Source organism: Anarrhichthys ocellatus, unplaced genomic scaffold (genome assembly GCF_004355925.1).
Source record: "Anarrhichthys ocellatus isolate YVR2014 unplaced genomic scaffold, GSC_Weel_1.0 scaffold9, whole genome shotgun sequence".
Taxonomy (NCBI): domain Eukaryota; kingdom Metazoa; phylum Chordata; class Actinopteri; order Perciformes; family Anarhichadidae; genus Anarrhichthys; species Anarrhichthys ocellatus.
The window spans coordinates 3,193,879-3,211,246 of record NW_022280039.1 but is presented as its reverse complement, the minus strand read 5'-3'; the positions used below and the strand labels follow the sequence as shown (position 1 = coordinate 3,211,246).

The following is a 17,368-nucleotide window of genomic DNA, read 5'->3' as shown; positions in this document are numbered from 1 at the left end:
TTTCAGTCATGTATCCCCTGTGTGGCCATGGAAATCTTACCAGATTACCATCAACATCAAGTGACCGCATAAAATGTCAAAGAGAAAATCATTCTGTTGTCGGGAAACTGATTGCTTTGCACCTTGCTCTTAGGTAATAACAACAGGTGGTGGCACTGTTTTTGTTTTGCTTGTGACGGTTACATATTGTGTTGCAGATATGATCTACATGATTTGCACAACAAGTATGAGAACAAGGAGGCGAGGTCACATTTTTACACAAATGTAAGCATTGTTTTTCAAATACATTACTTTGCTAATGTGTTATTAATTAATTCTGCTATGCATTTATTATTCAATTAAATACAATGAAATGATGTATTGCTCTTATTCTACTCGAGGAAATCATAACACAATGTAAATATTACTTTTATTATATTTATTGATAATGTGTCTGTGATAAACCTGGCTTAAGTGCTAATTAAGATTTTTCAGTTTAAATAAAGGATGAAATCACATTTTGAGTTTTGAATGATACTTTGTGCTTTCACACTATTTCTACAGATGGATGGTGGCATTTCTTTGACTTTGGCGACATCTGTCTTTATTCATGGTAAAATATAAACTCCACACAGTTCTTTTCAGGCCCACTAAGAGGCAGTGTGGCACTGCGTATTATATGAATGTCCACTGCAGAACAAAGAGGACATTTTTGGCAAAGGGCTTCTTGTTCACAGATTTTTGGAAACAGGGTATGGATTCTAACTTTGACATACAAACAAACAGCATCAGGCAGAAGGAAGGATCAATTCACTAACATACATTATCAGACCAGTGATGGAATACACATTTTAACTGCTAATTGTTTCTTTCCACATCTATTTATAGCTTGTTTCTCATCTGGACTGTGATTTCCCTGAAAGCAATTCAAGGTGACACTGTGGAGTGTGACGTGGCTCATCTCCAAGGTCCAACGTGAAGATGGACTCCAGAGAAAGAGAGAGGTGTGACCTTTGGTTGCTGATCTCGCAGCCATCCTGTTAAATATTTATCTTGGATGGCAGAGCTGAGACTTTTGCTTCTGGACTCGGGGGCCAGGAATCCAGCAGGCGTCTGCAGACCAATATCTCAGGACAAGGAAATATGGGAGTGGGAACCAAAAAGATAAACCTCTCAGGAGCTTAACAGAAGCTTTTCACTCGAGTTAAAGAATATAGAACTGCTCTTCTGATGACACCGTGGACTTTAAAAGGAAAGCAGTAGCACTACTTCTCTTGGCTGTGCTGCAAGGCTTTCCTCATATTGGGTGAGTAGGTCTGAACACGGAAACACTGAGTCTTTTCTGGGGCCCTAAAGTGTTTGTGCGTGTGTGGGCCTTTGCATATGTGTGTATGCATCTGTGCTTAGAAATCCCTTTAGAAATCCCTTTAGAAGTACTCTTTCTTGAATGTAAAGATGGATCTTGCAAATTGTCAGGTGAGCAATAGAGCCACCTGGATCTCACAGAAAGCACCCGAAACTGTCTTTTGTGTCTGATCTGAATCATTTAAAGGTCTAATACAGTGAATAGACCATGCTATTATAATATGTGTGTCACTCAGGCCTATTTATTGAGATGGCAATGGAAATCGCCTCCTCTTCCCCTGCATGTAAAACACTGGAGGGCGGTGCCACTGCGCCTGTGCCTGTATGGGAATCTCTATTATTTCCAGCTGTGGATGGAAACTATTACTGAGTCCCTTCTCCCTGATGAGCTTTAAAGTGCATGCTCACACACAGACACACACATGCGCACGCCTACGGACGCTCAGTCAAACATTCAGACCCACGCTGAATCATTCACCAAAGATAAAAGACACCCTGTTGGCCTGAGAGAGAGAAAAGAGAAAAAAGGGAGGGAGAGTAGAGCAGCAGCGATTCCCTCTTTCTTTTTCATTCACTTCCTCTCTCACGCTGCACTGAGGAGACCTCACTGCTCAGCCTGCACTCGCCTGTAAGTACTGTACAACTTGTGCCGCCACTTCTCAAGTGTTAGTATGTAAAGCAAGGGAATATTCACAATTCAAGAGAAAAGGAGTGTTTTCCAGCTTCTGTCATGTGATTGACTTGGTAGTTAAGATGCAGTCGTTGACATTTTCATTGGAAAGGAAGCTGCCTCTGACACAGATTTGAACATCATGTTGTTTTCCTTCATCACTCAGTTTATCGATGGAAACCACTGAGACAAACAAGATAGGCTTGTTTATTTTCTTTGCTCTGTCATTGTTGTGACAGTTTTTGTTTTCAATTTTTCTCAGAGTTGTTGAGCAACAGTTGAGCACTTATATGGATAAAGGCAGATATGTGGAAGACTTTACTACAGCAGATGCCAATCTTTTACTGTGTGTGTGTATGTTTGTTCCTAGAGACAGTCAGCAAGTCTGTCACAACTCAACCTGTGGTATGAAGGACACTGAATGATGCTTGTTTACCTGTAGACTCACCTCTTTCTCTCCAGTTTTACCTTGATTGGATGACAACTCTTACAGACTTGCTGTCTCTTGTTTCTTCAGAGTAGAGTGATGTAGTTTTTAGATTATGTAAGAGATTCATGTCATGGTTTATTCACTCGCTGGAATCTTTGGCTCTCAGGCTTTTTAATGAGCTTGTGTAGTAACATACTGGCACATACCACTCCGTGTGAAAAGACAATGGTTGGTCTTTACAGCACAGTAAAAGTCTGCTGGAAGCCATGCATCTCAGCCATCATGCCTCTCCTCTCCTGTTCTGACAATGTTTCTCTGTTATTAAAAACAGGGGAGCTGGCATTGGTGAAGCCTTGTTTGTTAAGCGAAGAGACAGAGACAAAGTAAACAAGGCTCCAGTGTGGGGAGAGGTCCCGGGCCAAAGCTGCAATCGCCTCCTGCGTGATTACTTCATTTAGCTGCAGAGTGACAAGGTGTCAGATGTGATCACAGCGGGGTGAGAATCTGCTCCGGCGGGACACAGATTATGAGGGAGAGCCTCCACCTGAAGCCTGCACTGCCCAGCTCGGCCCTCAGGTTCAGCGGCTCAACTGTTTGGCAAAAACAACCCTGTCCGTATAGTACAGGCTCTGTAAATGGATATCTGCCCTGAGTTTCGCTCTACCAAGCCAGACCACTGAATTATTAAAAAAGAACCGAGTCAATTTCAAGTTGGGACTGGCCTACACACAGAGAGACATAATCCTTGTCCTGTTTAGTTTATTACTATAACCCAAAGTGCATATGAGCCAGAACGCTGATTGCGTTTGTTAGCAGGTGACTTGATCTCTCACCTTGTAACTCGGTCTACCTGCTGCAGACTCAGCGCCAAAGCAAGCCTGTCAGCACGTTAGATTTCAGGTTTTGCACCGTTAGTGTTCATTGGCAAGAACTGCAGATACACTGGAATTCCTGGTCTTATTTGGGCAAGACCGACTAATCTGTGCAGATATACTGCACCACCTAATTTGAACATCAGAGAGAGCTGATGGGAGAAAAGTCAACAGGATTGTGCTGTCAGTGGTGGACCATGTTGTGTGCAGAGTAATGACTGATACACTTCCAGAGCTCCTAGAACAAGAGCTCTTATTCTCCCTTCATGCCAGAGATCTGGCCTTTGCAGTCACACACACATAAAACACACACACACACACACAGACACAAAAGCAGAGGGAGGAATGGGAGAGACAAAGTTAGGAGGGGGTGTTATGGAGTCACTGGGCAGTGTCTGGGCGGTGGAGGTGATGAACTACTTGCGTTCCCCTTTGGTTAACCCTGCGCTGTGAAATATCGCCTCATCACAACAATAGGGCTGCTTCACTGAAGGAGGTGCCCCCCCCCGAACTGACAAGCCAAGAGCAGAGGGTGGCTTTTGAACAGGGGCCGAAGTGGGTTGCTATGGCGATTCCTGTCAACCGGGAAGTCCTCCGCAGAGAGAGAGAGAGAGAGAGAGAGAGTGTGAGTGTGAGTGAGTCCTGGTTAGTCTCATTAGTGAGAGAGAGAACAAGCAGGGAGGGTCTACGGCGTGGTTTACGGTCGTACAGAAAGAGGTGCCACTTTTAAGGTGAGTACACTCTTTCCCATGGGAGCTCAGATTTAAATCACAGGGAGTGATCTTAAATGTTGAGACTGTAGAAACTTGTGTCTTTTGAAGGTTGAGTAACCTGTCTGACTGCTCAGGGCTGCTCCACAGGATTAGTGCTGCAGACCTGCACCTGAAAACAAGTTGAGTGTGTAGTTTTGATGTTGAAACCTGTGGGAGTTAACGGACTGAGCTTTTTTGGCAAGTAGAGGCAAAAGCAGCTGTGAGATACAGCCGGAGCACAGAGAGAGAGGGGGAAAAGGCTCTGTGGGCAGTGTTTCCCAACATGTCATCCCTCATTGCTTTGCAGGCAGACCTCCAGAGATTCGAAGGAAATCATTTGCTTTCCCATCCTGCAGCAGATTTCTAGTGGCCTGAAATCAGGACCATCCAGTCATCGCTGGTGGCTCCCCTTACATGTCACTGTGATTTGCACAGCCGGCTCTGATTCCCTTTGTGATATTACTGAGGGTCCAGCTGCCAGTCCTCATATCCACAGGCTGCACTCAGCTTTGAAGATGCAAAATGACAGGCATGAGGATTTGTGAGATTCTTCTGTACTTACCGTGATCTGAGTGTGTATTTTCTCATGCTTTGTCTGACACATTGTGTTACAGTTTCACTTGTACAAAATCCAACCAAATAAGGAATTATCTTGAATTATACGAAGTGTGTTTGTTGTAAGGACAAATCTGATAAACTTCAGCTCAGCGTTGGACGCTTCTGGGAGAGCGGGGGTTTAATTTATTGCCCCGCTGCTCCTCCTGGGAACACATCGCCTCTCCATTGACAAGAAGCACACAGAGTGACTCCTCCTCCAGTCAATGCTCTGACTGGAGGAGCACCATACAAGGAGGTGAAATACTTCCCTACTGATAAATGTCTGTATCCCCCAATAACTACATATCATAAACTTGCGGCTGCAGGACCTTGTATGGGCCGCACATCTGCTACGTTGCAGAAGGGCAGCATGGTTGCGTGATGAACCTCAGAGGACCTCTAACATCTCTCCAACATAACTGCAGAGTGACTCATTTCATTTGTTTAGAAGTAAATGCCCTCTTTATTTATTCTGCAAATGTGCTTGTGATTACCTTCTCACCACTTTTTAAAGCAGGATTTATTCTGGCTTTATGACCCTGTTATGCAACATGTTGCGCTTTGGTGATATTGTGCATGTGCAAACCGGTGATAAGACTTTACTCCTCCGTTTGTCTCTTTGTGCTCAGTAAATATCAAAGAAATAACACTTGAAGATTGTTCAACAGGAGTGTTTAAGGTCAAATGTAACGCAGGTCAGTGCTCACCCAAACAAAATGACCACCTTAAGCAAATATTGAGCTCATATTTGGTCCGGTGTCCTTCATGAATGTGAGAAGGACTTAGATCCGTTCATGGGCAGCAGTTCCCACCTCATGGAGTCAATGATTAACTCTGCATTTCTCCTCACTACCCTGCACACAGAAGCAGGGTACAACACCAGTGCTTCTGAATGGACATCGGTTCAGGAGTGACAGTTTTATTTGTTTTATTTAAGTCCCAGGACTTTCAGTCATTGTCCCTGCTCATTACTGACACATTCTCCACGGTCCCTGATGATTTATGGAGAACTTGATTTGCCCTCTCACCACAAATCACTACTTTCCCGATGGTGTGCCAACAGATTGCAGAAGTTCACAGGTCGACATTGTGACAGTTATTCATTAGGTGTGGTCACCTTGACAGCCGTGTTCTTGGTGAGAACAATGCAAGAAGCTGTGTATGTTGAGGAGGAGGAGGAGGTCGTCGTAGGTCGGGGTCTTCTCAAAAAGACCCAGTTGCATCCATCCTTCTATGGAAGAAAGAGAACATTAGAAGACAGACTAATGATTGTAGAGGAACACTGACCTCACAGCAGTTTCACTTGTCATCCGTTTCTGTGGTACTGAATGAACTGCAGAGTGAATGGTTTTGTTTTTTTGCAATTTTTTTTAAAATTTGCCAATTTCTTTTCTTCAAAAGTGTGAGCCTTGCATTACTGTTGTGTTGCTATTCCCGGCTGTGGAAACCTCCCATTGTAATTCACAGGAATCAGGGGTGTGGTGAAGTTCACTGACCTTGTAGCTGCTGAGTAGGTCTGCTCTGGCTCAGCAACTTCACATAATAATCTGGTTCCTCATCCGCTCCTTATGGGTTAAAAAAAGGAAGAAAAAGAACCTTACTAACGTTTTTTTTATATATATTGCAACACAAATGTCTGATTTAATTATGTTGTGAAGCTGTTGGACTTCTGTTTTGTAGATCAGTTTACAGAGTTTAACATCTGGTACTGTGTGTCTTCAAGACCGGATGAGATTCCAGGGGGACAGAGGCAGAGATTTCCATACTAAAATCCCCTGATTTTCATTTTGGATGTCCTCAGTTGCCCTGTAACGGACTAAATATAAAGCAGAATTCAACAACAGAAACTCTGCAGTAAGCTGGAAATATAAAATGCAGGACATCGTCTCATTCTCATTCGGGAAGCACATAGACCTTTTATGGCTCCGTTTTTCCTTCCATCCCAAAACGGATCCTGTGGTGATAATGGACCTCTCACTTAGCAGGGGTTCAACTAATACCTGGGCCATAAAGTTTACACATCTCAAAGTTGGCCTCAACACAGTCACATACCACCAGTCTGAAAAACTGTATCCATGTGAAAGTTTATAGCTGCCTCCACTGTTGAGTCTCAGTAATTATGTAAGAATGCGCTGGGTGTTCAGAGCAAACCCAGGGAAAGCCAGACTTGAGAGACGGGGATTTGCTAGATATCAACACTGATTTTTCCTTATTAGGTAGGATTGTGTTTGGTGCTCTGGATGGGGGGATGCATACACTGTTGGAGGATTTCCCTGTTTGATTTAACTCCCCAGAAAAATGAGACACAGAGACACTGTTATGACATGCGCTTACTCATCAGGATGTGATGTCGATAAAGCTGGTCTGTTGGGCCTCTGAGGTGGATTGAGCTCCCATGTCAACGTTTTAGTAATCTAGTGAAAACAACAAGTGGTCCGTAATGCTCATAATATTTGGGCAAATTATTATATTTTACAAGAACAACAAATCTGCCAAAGTGATGCTGTTGAGTTAAATTATGGGAAATGTAGGATCCATTGCTTTTGGAGCTAGACTAAAGGTCAGAATCATTTAGTCTCTGCTGCTTTCTTTTTGACCATTTTTATTCTTAACCTGTCTCTTCTGAGTCCCCCAACTTTATGGCAATGCACTTAATTCAATTCTTCATTTTATTGATATATCTGTTGATAGTTTTCAAGTAACCACAACCATCATGAAAAGCATGGGTAAGGAAAAAGGCAGCTGTCTTGAAAAGGGAGCTACTTTGCTCTTCAGGATTTCGGTATTAAAGAGGCCTGTGTGGAAACAGTACTCATTAAAAATGCCAATGAATTACTCATCTAGTTCGTCAGTGTGATAGGGCCTTTAAAGTGCATGGCAGCCTGCAGTGAGGAGATCTGGTAAGAACCAGCTTGTCAAACACATTGTAAATGAGATTACTTAAGCCATTACTTGTAAATGTAGCTCGTTTGCAGTGTTGCCTATTGTTAGACGGATAATCGTCTGGCTGAAGTTGCTTTGGGCAAGCATAAGTCATCTGTCATGCCTGAGCAGTAATGGTATTGTTGTAGACACAATCCTCCGGTTGCCATTTTCTTTCCCGTTATGTAAGGCAGTTTATTGGGAGATGATGACTCGGATAGAGTGACATCGTCTGGAAACTGGAGCATTGATTCTATCAGTGTAAGCTCTCTGTGCTATGTCCTAACCTTGTGCACAGAGACACAGAGTGCGTATAGTTTTCTTGGAATTGACCACAGTGATTACAGACTCTAATGCTCAACTGCAAATGCCACATGGAAAAGTCATTTGTGCAAATTGTGTTGGGCAGCTCTCAGCCTGTAGTAGCCTGGACTTTCTTGCCAAGCTACACAGCCATAGTTTGCATCAGGACAGGAAAAACCCTTGTTTGTTTACAATCTGTGCTGTTTTTCCCTTAAGATAAGGGACCACTTGACCACAGTCCAAGTGCACAAAGAATCACCAAACAACCTTGTTTCTTCAGAGGCCAGGGTTGCACGGATGCAGGGCTGTACAGTGGCTGTGGTTTCTATGCCTACAATGTTATTATGGGCCATTTAGCCACTGTAGATGAGAGGTGCCTGCAGCACGCAGGAGCGGAAATGGCCTTCCCCTCATTTTCCCCGTGCCTTTGATGTTGATACAGCAGAGCCTAATCTGTTTTTCTGAGGTGCAATTGATTGGAAGCTGGTCTCCACTTTCTGTAGCCGACCTTCTCCATCACCCAGCCCCTCAAGTCCTGCTTATTAAATTAAGGCATTGTATGACTGGGAAAAGTGAAGCCCGCATGTGAGTCACACTCATTTTTTGGGTGGGTTTTTCCTTAGTAAAAGGGAAAAGTGTGTGACGCTAACTTTCCCTCTTTGGAATACTAGTGGGACGAGATAATGGAACAGTTGTCAAGTCTGCCTGGTGTGATTCATGTGATTTATAACACAACTAATGACTCAAAGGGTTAAAAAACCTGAAAACCTATTTTCTCATTCAACTTGTTCTTTGACCAATTTAACTGAGCAGTTTAAGGTATTTCACATGAACACTTTCTGTATCTGTCCTCCACTTACTGGTGTGAAGCTCTATCCTCCTCCGAAGGCTCTGTTGGAAAAATGTGATGTCACCTTATTTCCGTGCAACATTGAGGATTTCCCAACATTTGCATCACAATTTGGTGACAGCTGTGAGATTGTAACTAAGACTGAGGCAACAACAACAGAAATGTGCACACTTCTGTAATTCATTTGATAACAGTGGATAATCAATATAACATTTCCAATATTTCCAACAATTTTTCCTCAAAGTAGAGCAATCATGAACTGGCAATACAACACACATGAAGAGAAAGTTATTTACACATGACTGTACATTTGATAAAAGCAGCCAATTGGATTGGACATCTGCCACATAATAGTCTACTCTAGCAATGCGTTCAGGCACAAAAAATACATTATCATCTTGATCTGATACCATATCTGAAGGTGCTAGCCAATGTCCCTATTTTAAAAACATTGCTCATCATTTTGATACAAATATTGCAACCCCTCTGGAAAATACATGCGTACTATCATCTAACTGTTTGCATTTTGCGTGTCTTTGCAGGTACAAGAATTTCCCATCTGTCACACAAGGACCATAACAGATCACATGCAGTCTCAGGTAAAGACGTTTTTTTTTCAAAATTATGCAAAGTGTTGACTTTTACAACAGTTTAACAAATGCCATTGTCTTGAACAAGCACATTAAACCCACAAAATCCAGGAATCAGACGAGTTTCACCACATCACGCCTTTGGTGCACAAACCTGTTCTACCGTTACCACAAGGCACATGACACCCATCAACCACGCAGGGAGAACCAAAGCACCTGATTCAAATACATAGCGATCCACTAGAAGAGCTGGACTAGCCATCATGGACGATGGTAGTAAAAAGATCTCTATGGAGACCGCAAGACCAGTGCTAGCCCTGCTGGACTTTGAAAATGACATCAACGGCCCCTTCCCAACCTCCGTGGCCCCGGCTCCACCCCTTGGCTGGAGAATAGGGAGGCCTGGTGAATAGGGAGTTAATGGGCTCATAATGGTCCTCTCCTGTTTCAGTGCCCCCACTCTGCACCTTGAATGAGGCCTTTCTGCAATTGTGGCACGAGAGATGATGAAGTGGGTGGAACACCACTTCCCACTGGTCCTGCTTTAAATAAATTAGGGGCCTTTTCATCAGAGGCTCCCCCACTGAGGCCAGTTATTCTCTAGAGAATAGCTGGGCCACTAATAAATTCACATGACATCCCGTAGAGAGCAGTGTTTACCCAGGGCCAACAGGAGAGGACAATACAGGAGCAAAGTTCACGCATTGTTTCTGTTCATCAACATTTCTCATTTCCTCTATGTTTAGCAATGTGCAGAAGTGGCTGGCGGTCTAAACAGGTCCCCGGTTATCTTCTCCGGGGAGCCTGGAGTTTCATCAGGTCAGCAAATCCTAACTTCTCCAGAGCTGACCCATGAGGTGGTCATCTACCCCGGACTCCCTACGCCTCCTCTGAACCCTTTTGGTTCTGCAGGATTGACATTTGGAGAGGGCAAGGTATGCACATGTAGTTTCCCGGAGGCTGTGTTAATAACAATGCGAGGTTGAGAGCATGGAATTCAGTGAACAAGAGCTCCTCCCTGTGGAAAAATGATGCATCACAGCATGTTTTGAAACCACTTGTCAGTTACATGACACCGAGTGGTTGTATTACTAATATACGGATATAATTCTGCCCTTCTAAAGGTGTCAGACGTGAATGGAAGTGGACCAACAGCTCTCAGCTTTGGATCGTACTATGGCCCCTCACAGTTGCATGGTATGGTTATTTTTATTATTTTTAAATAAATGCATAACACAAGTGCTGAATATCTTAAGTTTTCAGGAAATAAACGTTTATGTGAGTCTAAATTAACTGATAAAACATTATGTGTGCTCACTGCTGAAATGAACCTGTTTAGTTTAAAGTTGTAGATGAAGTAGCAGTCAAAATTCAAATACTGAATGAAGTTGAAATAGCAGTTAAATGTAAGTGTTGAACGATGTTGAAGTGTCAGCGCTGAATACAATTCAAAGGTGTTAATTTAAGTGTAACGCCTGAGAAATTGTACCATCAGTTGAAATGAATGTGCTGCCTTGAAAGGAGTTAGAAGTGTTGTTCAAAGAGAAAGACATGAATGCAGCTGAAATATAAGTTGACGAGCAACCACTGAAGGAAGCGGAAATGTTATTTGTGGAGTAAAATGATGCAAACAGTCGAAGAGTGAAAGATGAATGCAGTTGAAATGTCAGTTGATGTGTTACACGATACTTTGGACTGGTTTCATGTGATGTGGTAGGGTTTAAAACCAGATCAATGGCCGTATACTTCACCTGAATTTAGCTGAAAACAATAAATAACGGGAAACAACATGATTTCTGAAATCTTAAAGTTGTGATTGTAACCCAGGTGGAATGTCCAACGGTGTCCAGGGCTCTACCACTTTGCCACGCAGCTGGACTCCCACCAGGGAGGAGAGGCTTATCAAGTTCTCAGGAATCGGTCCAGTGGATGAAACTGGGATGCCTATTGCCTCTAGATCAGTAAGACAAAGACACAGAATGTACTGTTTGATCAACTAGCTTTACATGATATTAATTTACCTATTTTTCCTTCTCAACATTTTAGTTCCTGCTAAATCCAATGGTGCTGTATTTGTCTGAGTCTAATTCACCAGATTTGTTTAACCTCTGCACCCTTCCCTGTTTTCTATAACAGAGTGTAAACAAGCCCAGAGACTGGTACAAGAGCATGTTCAGACAGATTCACAAGAAGCCAGAGGGTAAGGACGCTCCTCCTCCTCTTCTCACAAACACAATACCAGAGTGAATTCCTCTCTGCCAGTGTCAGGTACTACAGACGTGATCCAGCAAACCAGATTATTGCAGAGGCAAAACAAGACATGATGAAAGAGCCCGAAGGTCTTATGTCATCTCTGCTTATTAGCTCTGACAATAATCCAGCTTCTTATCTCAGCCCCTCCTAAATCTAGCTGTTCATTTGTTACGTGTTGCGTAAAAGAAGCACATTCTGTGTTAGTTGTGCGGTTAACGTCAACATCGCTGCACTGAGCTGGATTTCTCCATTTGATAATAATATGAGTATTATTAACGATAATAATTGCCTTTCATGCCACATTACATGTTTAATAAAATGCAATAAACAACAAGCACAAGTAATAAGACATTAATAAAGTCAACATTACGCACATAACAAGCAACAAAGCACAGCTCAACAATGACTTGAAATCAATGAAAATAAGATGGAGTTGTTGTCGTCAACGTGATGGGTTTTAAGAGCAGTTTTGAATTGTGTAATGAAGTCCAGTATGAGGATGTGAGGGGGGAGTGAGCTTTAATGTTTGATTCAATTGTATCAGAGAACTTTTACACTGTGAACATTTTCATTTTACTTAAGTAAAGGATCTAAAATACTCATAAGAGTGTCGATAAGAATAATATTTTGGTTGATTGATCTATATAAACTGGTGTTGTCCAGTGTTGTCAGTCTAAAAGTCTCTCTGCTGTCGTTTACCAGAACTTGATGTGGAGGATTCAGAGCAGTGGTCAGCCGAACGTAAGTGAATCCACCAAAGTCCACATTGTTATCATGTCCAATTACATAATCAGTATTTAAGACTGATCTGCACTGATCCACTGATCTGCAGGCCTCCAGTTAGCTGCCAACACTGAAGAAAGTAATGAAGCAGACAAGAATCTCTTCAGACTGACATCTCATGGAGCTCTACCAGACTGGTGAGTTTACACTGGTTTGATGTAACTGCTTCGGGGTCATGGGGTACAGGATGTCACAGAGGCAGGAGTCAGACTTAGAGGAATAGTACGACACTTTAGGATATAGACTTACTTGCTTTCTCGCAGAGAGACAGATGAGAAGATTGTTACCACTCTCGCCTCTGTACTCTAAACATGCTTAAATATGTAGTTATGGCCAGCAGCCAATTAGCATAGCTTAGCACAAAGACTGGTAAAAGATTGAAATAGTGAGCCTTCCTTTGCAGAGTTACTTCTTGGAGTATCCTCTGGCAACCTCACATTGATGAAAAAGGGTTAAACAGATTAGATATCAAATGCAAATTTGGGATGTGCTGGTTGGTGTTTTTTGTTAGAGCCAGGCTAGATGTTTCCCTCCGTTTCCATACTTTGTGCTAAGCTAAACTAGCCATCTCCTGGCTAGCATAACATACACATTTGAGAGTCGTATTGATCTTTTCATCTAACTTTCGGCAAGAAAGCGAATAAGCTGTTTCTCCAAAATGTGATACTACTAAGCGCCACTGTTGGCTTCTTCTATATCGCAGTTTGGTTTAAAATAATAACTTACAGATAAGCGCAGATAAGACAGCATCACATAGGTAAAGATTAGACCAGACAGCTAAGTTTGATAGAATGCAAAGTTTCCCTTTCTCAAAAATGTTTTAAAGAGACAGGAAATTACATAAATCCATGTGCAAATTCACCTTCTGATATACAGTGTTTTAAATGTTTAGCAAGAGAGGACATCTACCAGTATGCTGATGTTTTAAAAAATACATCAGAATACAAAGTACTAGTAGGCTATTGAAGCCAATATGAAGTGATTCCTCACAACAGATAAGCACTGCAGATGGCGTCTTATGTGAATACCAACCAACAAGGCCAAGAGCAGTGGAGGGAAAACGTGTGGGACAGACAAGTTTGGATTTGTTGTTACAGGCACTTACAATGAAGCCATGACTTAGCTGCCATGGTGTGTGTGTGTGTGTGTGTGTCGGGGTGTTATGTTTCAGGAGCGAGGATGTAGATAAGCTGTCAGACCCGGGAAAGCAGCACCGTAAACCGAGGAGCATATTCGATTTTGAGCCTGGGAAGAGCAGCAATTCAGAAATCCAAAGTCAGGTAACAACCTCACACACAAGCCATAGTTTAAAAATAGGCTGTGACATCACTCTAGCAGAAATAAAAAATGTTTCTGCATGATTCTTTAACCGCTAGCTTTATCCAGCATTGTTGTTGTCTCTAATCACTGGCATTCTTTGTGTGGTCTTGCACTGTTTTCTTAGTGTTGAGGATCAAGAATAGGTTTGAGGATGGGCTCCTTTTCTTTAAGGATTATAGCCAATAATCCTCACATTTCATCTTCTCAGGCGAGGTAACTTGTGAGTGTGGTCATTTCACAGTTGCTGCTTACCACCAGCCGCTGCTTACCACCAGATATGCTCACTTCTTCTTTTATTCAGAGGATCCAACATTCGTTCATTCAGCATTTCAGACAAGAAAAGACATGATCTAAGTTTCAGGTATTGTGCTGAAAGTCTGTGATTTACCAACTGGTGACACTCTGAGTCATATTAATTTATCTCTGGGGTTGTTATTTATTGCCTTGTGTATTCTGCACTGCCCAGGAGTGTGCAGCCGATTGTATGCGTCACTGTGTTTAAACAATCCTGGTGAGTTACAGAGAGGTGTCTCAAGTTTTTTGCAATAATGTCCCAGATCTCGTGCATATTGTGCCCTGTGTCTGCGCTTGTGAAGAAAAGGATTCTTTGTTTCCACTCCCCCAAGGGAGCTGAGGTGTCTTGTGATCCGAATTATGGCATTAACCTCTTGTGGTGTATAATGGCTCACAGCATGGAGACTTATTTAATTTCCTCTTCATGACAGTGGCATACGTTCTATCCCCTGGACAGCATTTAGAAAACCAGCGCTCAGACCATATCAGGTGATGTTGTGCTGCTTCGCATTGACATTACAGTCTGTGGTTGTAGTGAGGATGACTCCCAGCTGATGGGAAGGCGTTGGCGTTCACAGGGGCACATTCAGCCAAGGGTTTTACAAAAAGAAAACTGAAATTGGAGACGAGGGTCCGTGGTTCTCGCCAGCAGAACCTTTTAAAGTAATGTTTGATAGAATCAGCTGCTCTCTTGGTGTTAAGTCTTTGTAAAGAGAGGGTGAAAGTGGTATCGGCTAGGTCGTGAAATCAAGTTTATTATAATGTGAAAGAAATATATTGGTGTTTCTTTACACCTCTGCTGGCATCTTGACATCCAGCCTGCCTTCCTGCATTTTTAAAACTTGTTTTACTTTATAAATGTACGTTTTTCACGATATTTTAGAGTTTCAATTGGCTACTTTCAATTGCTTCTCTAACTTTCCCCGAAAGTAATATTGCTGTCAGATTTGCTATTTGGTTAAAATCTTTGTGCGGCAGATTGTTCAGTTAGTCCCAAATCCCTCTGAATTCCTAAACACAATCTCAAAAAACCGAAGTGAAATGGTGGCAGCATGTCTTAATTAAACTGCTAGGTGGTGAAACTTCTGTTCAGTGTTGTCACTTTCTTTTTCTGTTCTTAGGTTCATGTATCTCCGAAGAAACAACCTGACACATCAAAGTCCCCGTCAATTGAGGTGAGCTGCTTTCACAGAATCTCAATTGCTGCATTCACTCTATCGAGGTTCCGTCTTAGAAATCATTATGAAGGGACACCATTAGCTCCAAACATTGTTTTAGTACACTGTATTAGTGTTTTAATTTTGCCATTCCAACTCCATCATTGCTCGGGCTCAGGCCAGTCTGGTCTCTGAGCTAAGTCGATTTGAGGCTGAGCTGGACTCGGAGATCCAGGGCCTGGAGAGGAGACTTTCCCAGAAGAAGCAGCATCGAGGCCGGGGTGAGGTACTGAGCCCCCCTCCTGTCTCTCTCTGCTAAAGCATCCCCCCCCCCCAACCTAGCAGAATCCTCACCCACCCTCACCTTTACTCCTCCACTCTCAATGAATGCTGTGAGTCTCAGTGAGACCCTCACTGCTTGCTAGCCACGTCTGTTGTTTTCCCTCTCTGACCTGGATGACAGCCCTGGAATCGCCTGCCTGTCTTGCTCTTGGATTGATCTGCTATGTTAATCATCTGCCTGCAAGTTGCCCCCCACCCAAATGCAAATTTGGCTGCCAACATTTTTTACTTTTGCTATAAATTTCCTTTCAATCATATTTTTTGATCATGTTGTTAAGACCTTCCCTTTGCAATCACCCAAGCAGCTTTAATGCGACCCGAAAAGGTTTTTGATTCTTGAGCTGGTTCCTGATTCTTCTGTGATTCAGTTTGCTTCATAGGTTGTGTTTTGACTGAAATCACTGGCAGCTCAGACGGATCATGAATGGTGTTGTTTTTAGGCCGAGGAGGATAGGACCCAGGGGATTTCTTGCTCCTTTGGGAGTGGTCAGCACCTCTACTTTGTTTGAGTTGTTGTGAGATTTCCTCTGAGCTGTGAGATACAGTATAGCAGGGGAGCAAACTGTGTTTAATGTTCACTCTGCTTTCAGGAGGCCAGAGGTGGGGAGCCGGTAACTGCTCCAAAGACTGGGACTACATACAGGTCAGTTACTTAAGAAAGCAATGTGGAATATGATGCCTTTTTTATTTTACAATAGAAACCACTAAACATGTTTTTTAACATCATAACTTGTACCTATATGCTGTATTAAATGGCAATGGTCAATTTCACATAAATATACTGTAGATTGTACTCACCGTGTACAGTTGTTCTAACACATACCAATAAGACTTTTTAAATTATATTCAGAGCTTTCAATACTGACTACCATGTGTTTCTTGGCATGTTTTGCCTTTTACTTATTTTTGTACAAAGCTGTGGCTTTCCTGATTTCTGCAGTCTGTTCACTAACAAGTGTACAAGTGGAGTTCAGCAAGATATATGTCAAGAAAGCAGTTTTAATGTTAACTAAATATAAATGATATAGTGGTGTTATTTTTGTATAATAATAGTTGTATAATAGAGGCTAATGCCGGACAGGCTAATGGAAAGGCTTGGGACAATCACCACATAACAGACCTCCTCTGAGCCCAACACCCAGCCTCTTAATCCACTTTGACATTGCTTCATCAAGTGGGAGTAACTGGCCATTGCTTCCTGCTGTTTAAAGAAAGCCAGCACTGTGATTGGACAGCACGACCATTAATACTTTGCAGGGTATCTGTTTTGTTAGTTGATCAGGTGACTCTCTGCGCTGGGTTCTGTTAAGAAGCTGTTGAAGTTTAACAAGTTTAAGTACAGTATTTGTTGCTTCAAACAGCAGGCAGCATTCCACATTTCTCACCATGTGCGTAATGCTCTCCTGCAGGATTCTCGCTGTTGTTTGCTAAATTGAGTTCATGGTTTGACCTTTTCTGGCTCGGTGGGATAAGGGGGCCTTTCTTTCTAAAGAGCCTGTTGCTAAGAACATGTGAAATTAAACCAAATAGCAGCAAGAAATTGTCTGTTTTTTACTGGTACTGGAATACAAAACAACACTGTCTGGACATATGTAAATGAATTCAGAGGAGGCCAGGCAGCAAGCTTTGGGTTTTGGATTAATTCTTAACCCATGAACAACTAGACTCATGATTCTCATCGAGTTTTCAGGGCTGGAAAGATCTAAACCAGAGTTTCAATTCAAGGATGACAACATGAGTCACACAGTATCATCTGCATGGCCTTCTAGCTGTCTGATTATTTGTCTCATCTCTGTCCAGTGTACAGTGAATCTGTAGGAATATGCCACACACACACACCTACACACACACACACACACACACACACACACACACACACACACACACAC

At 42.5% G+C, this 17,368-nt stretch overlaps 1 protein-coding gene across 4 annotated transcripts in view; it reads left to right on the top strand.

The window, feature by feature from the left end:
- Positions 1-1,078: 1,078 nt before the first annotated feature.
- Positions 1,079-17,368, top strand: part of sorbs3 (sorbin and SH3 domain containing 3) — a 21,774-nt gene continuing 5,484 nt past the window's right edge. Inside the window, exons 1-12 of one of the 4 annotated variants that reach the window (XM_031849420.1) lie at positions 1,079-1,285; positions 9,283-9,339; positions 10,077-10,265; positions 10,455-10,527; positions 11,158-11,291; positions 11,467-11,530; positions 12,286-12,324; positions 12,416-12,503; positions 13,538-13,646; positions 15,102-15,155; positions 15,316-15,423; positions 16,070-16,122. In XM_031849420.1, coding sequence (XP_031705280.1) covers positions 9,328-9,339; positions 10,077-10,265; positions 10,455-10,527; positions 11,158-11,291; positions 11,467-11,530; positions 12,286-12,324; positions 12,416-12,503; positions 13,538-13,646; positions 15,102-15,155; positions 15,316-15,423; positions 16,070-16,122 — 923 coding nt within the window. In that variant the 5' untranslated portion in view covers positions 1,079-1,285; positions 9,283-9,327. Of the gene's footprint in view, positions 1,286-1,870; positions 1,973-2,839; positions 4,048-9,282; positions 9,340-10,076; positions 10,266-10,454; positions 10,528-11,157; positions 11,292-11,466; positions 11,531-12,285; positions 12,325-12,415; positions 12,504-13,537; positions 13,647-15,101; positions 15,156-15,315; positions 15,424-16,069; positions 16,123-17,368 lie in introns of those variants that run through there. The other 3 variants (XM_031849418.1, XM_031849419.1, XM_031849421.1) reach the window with 3 other exon arrangements.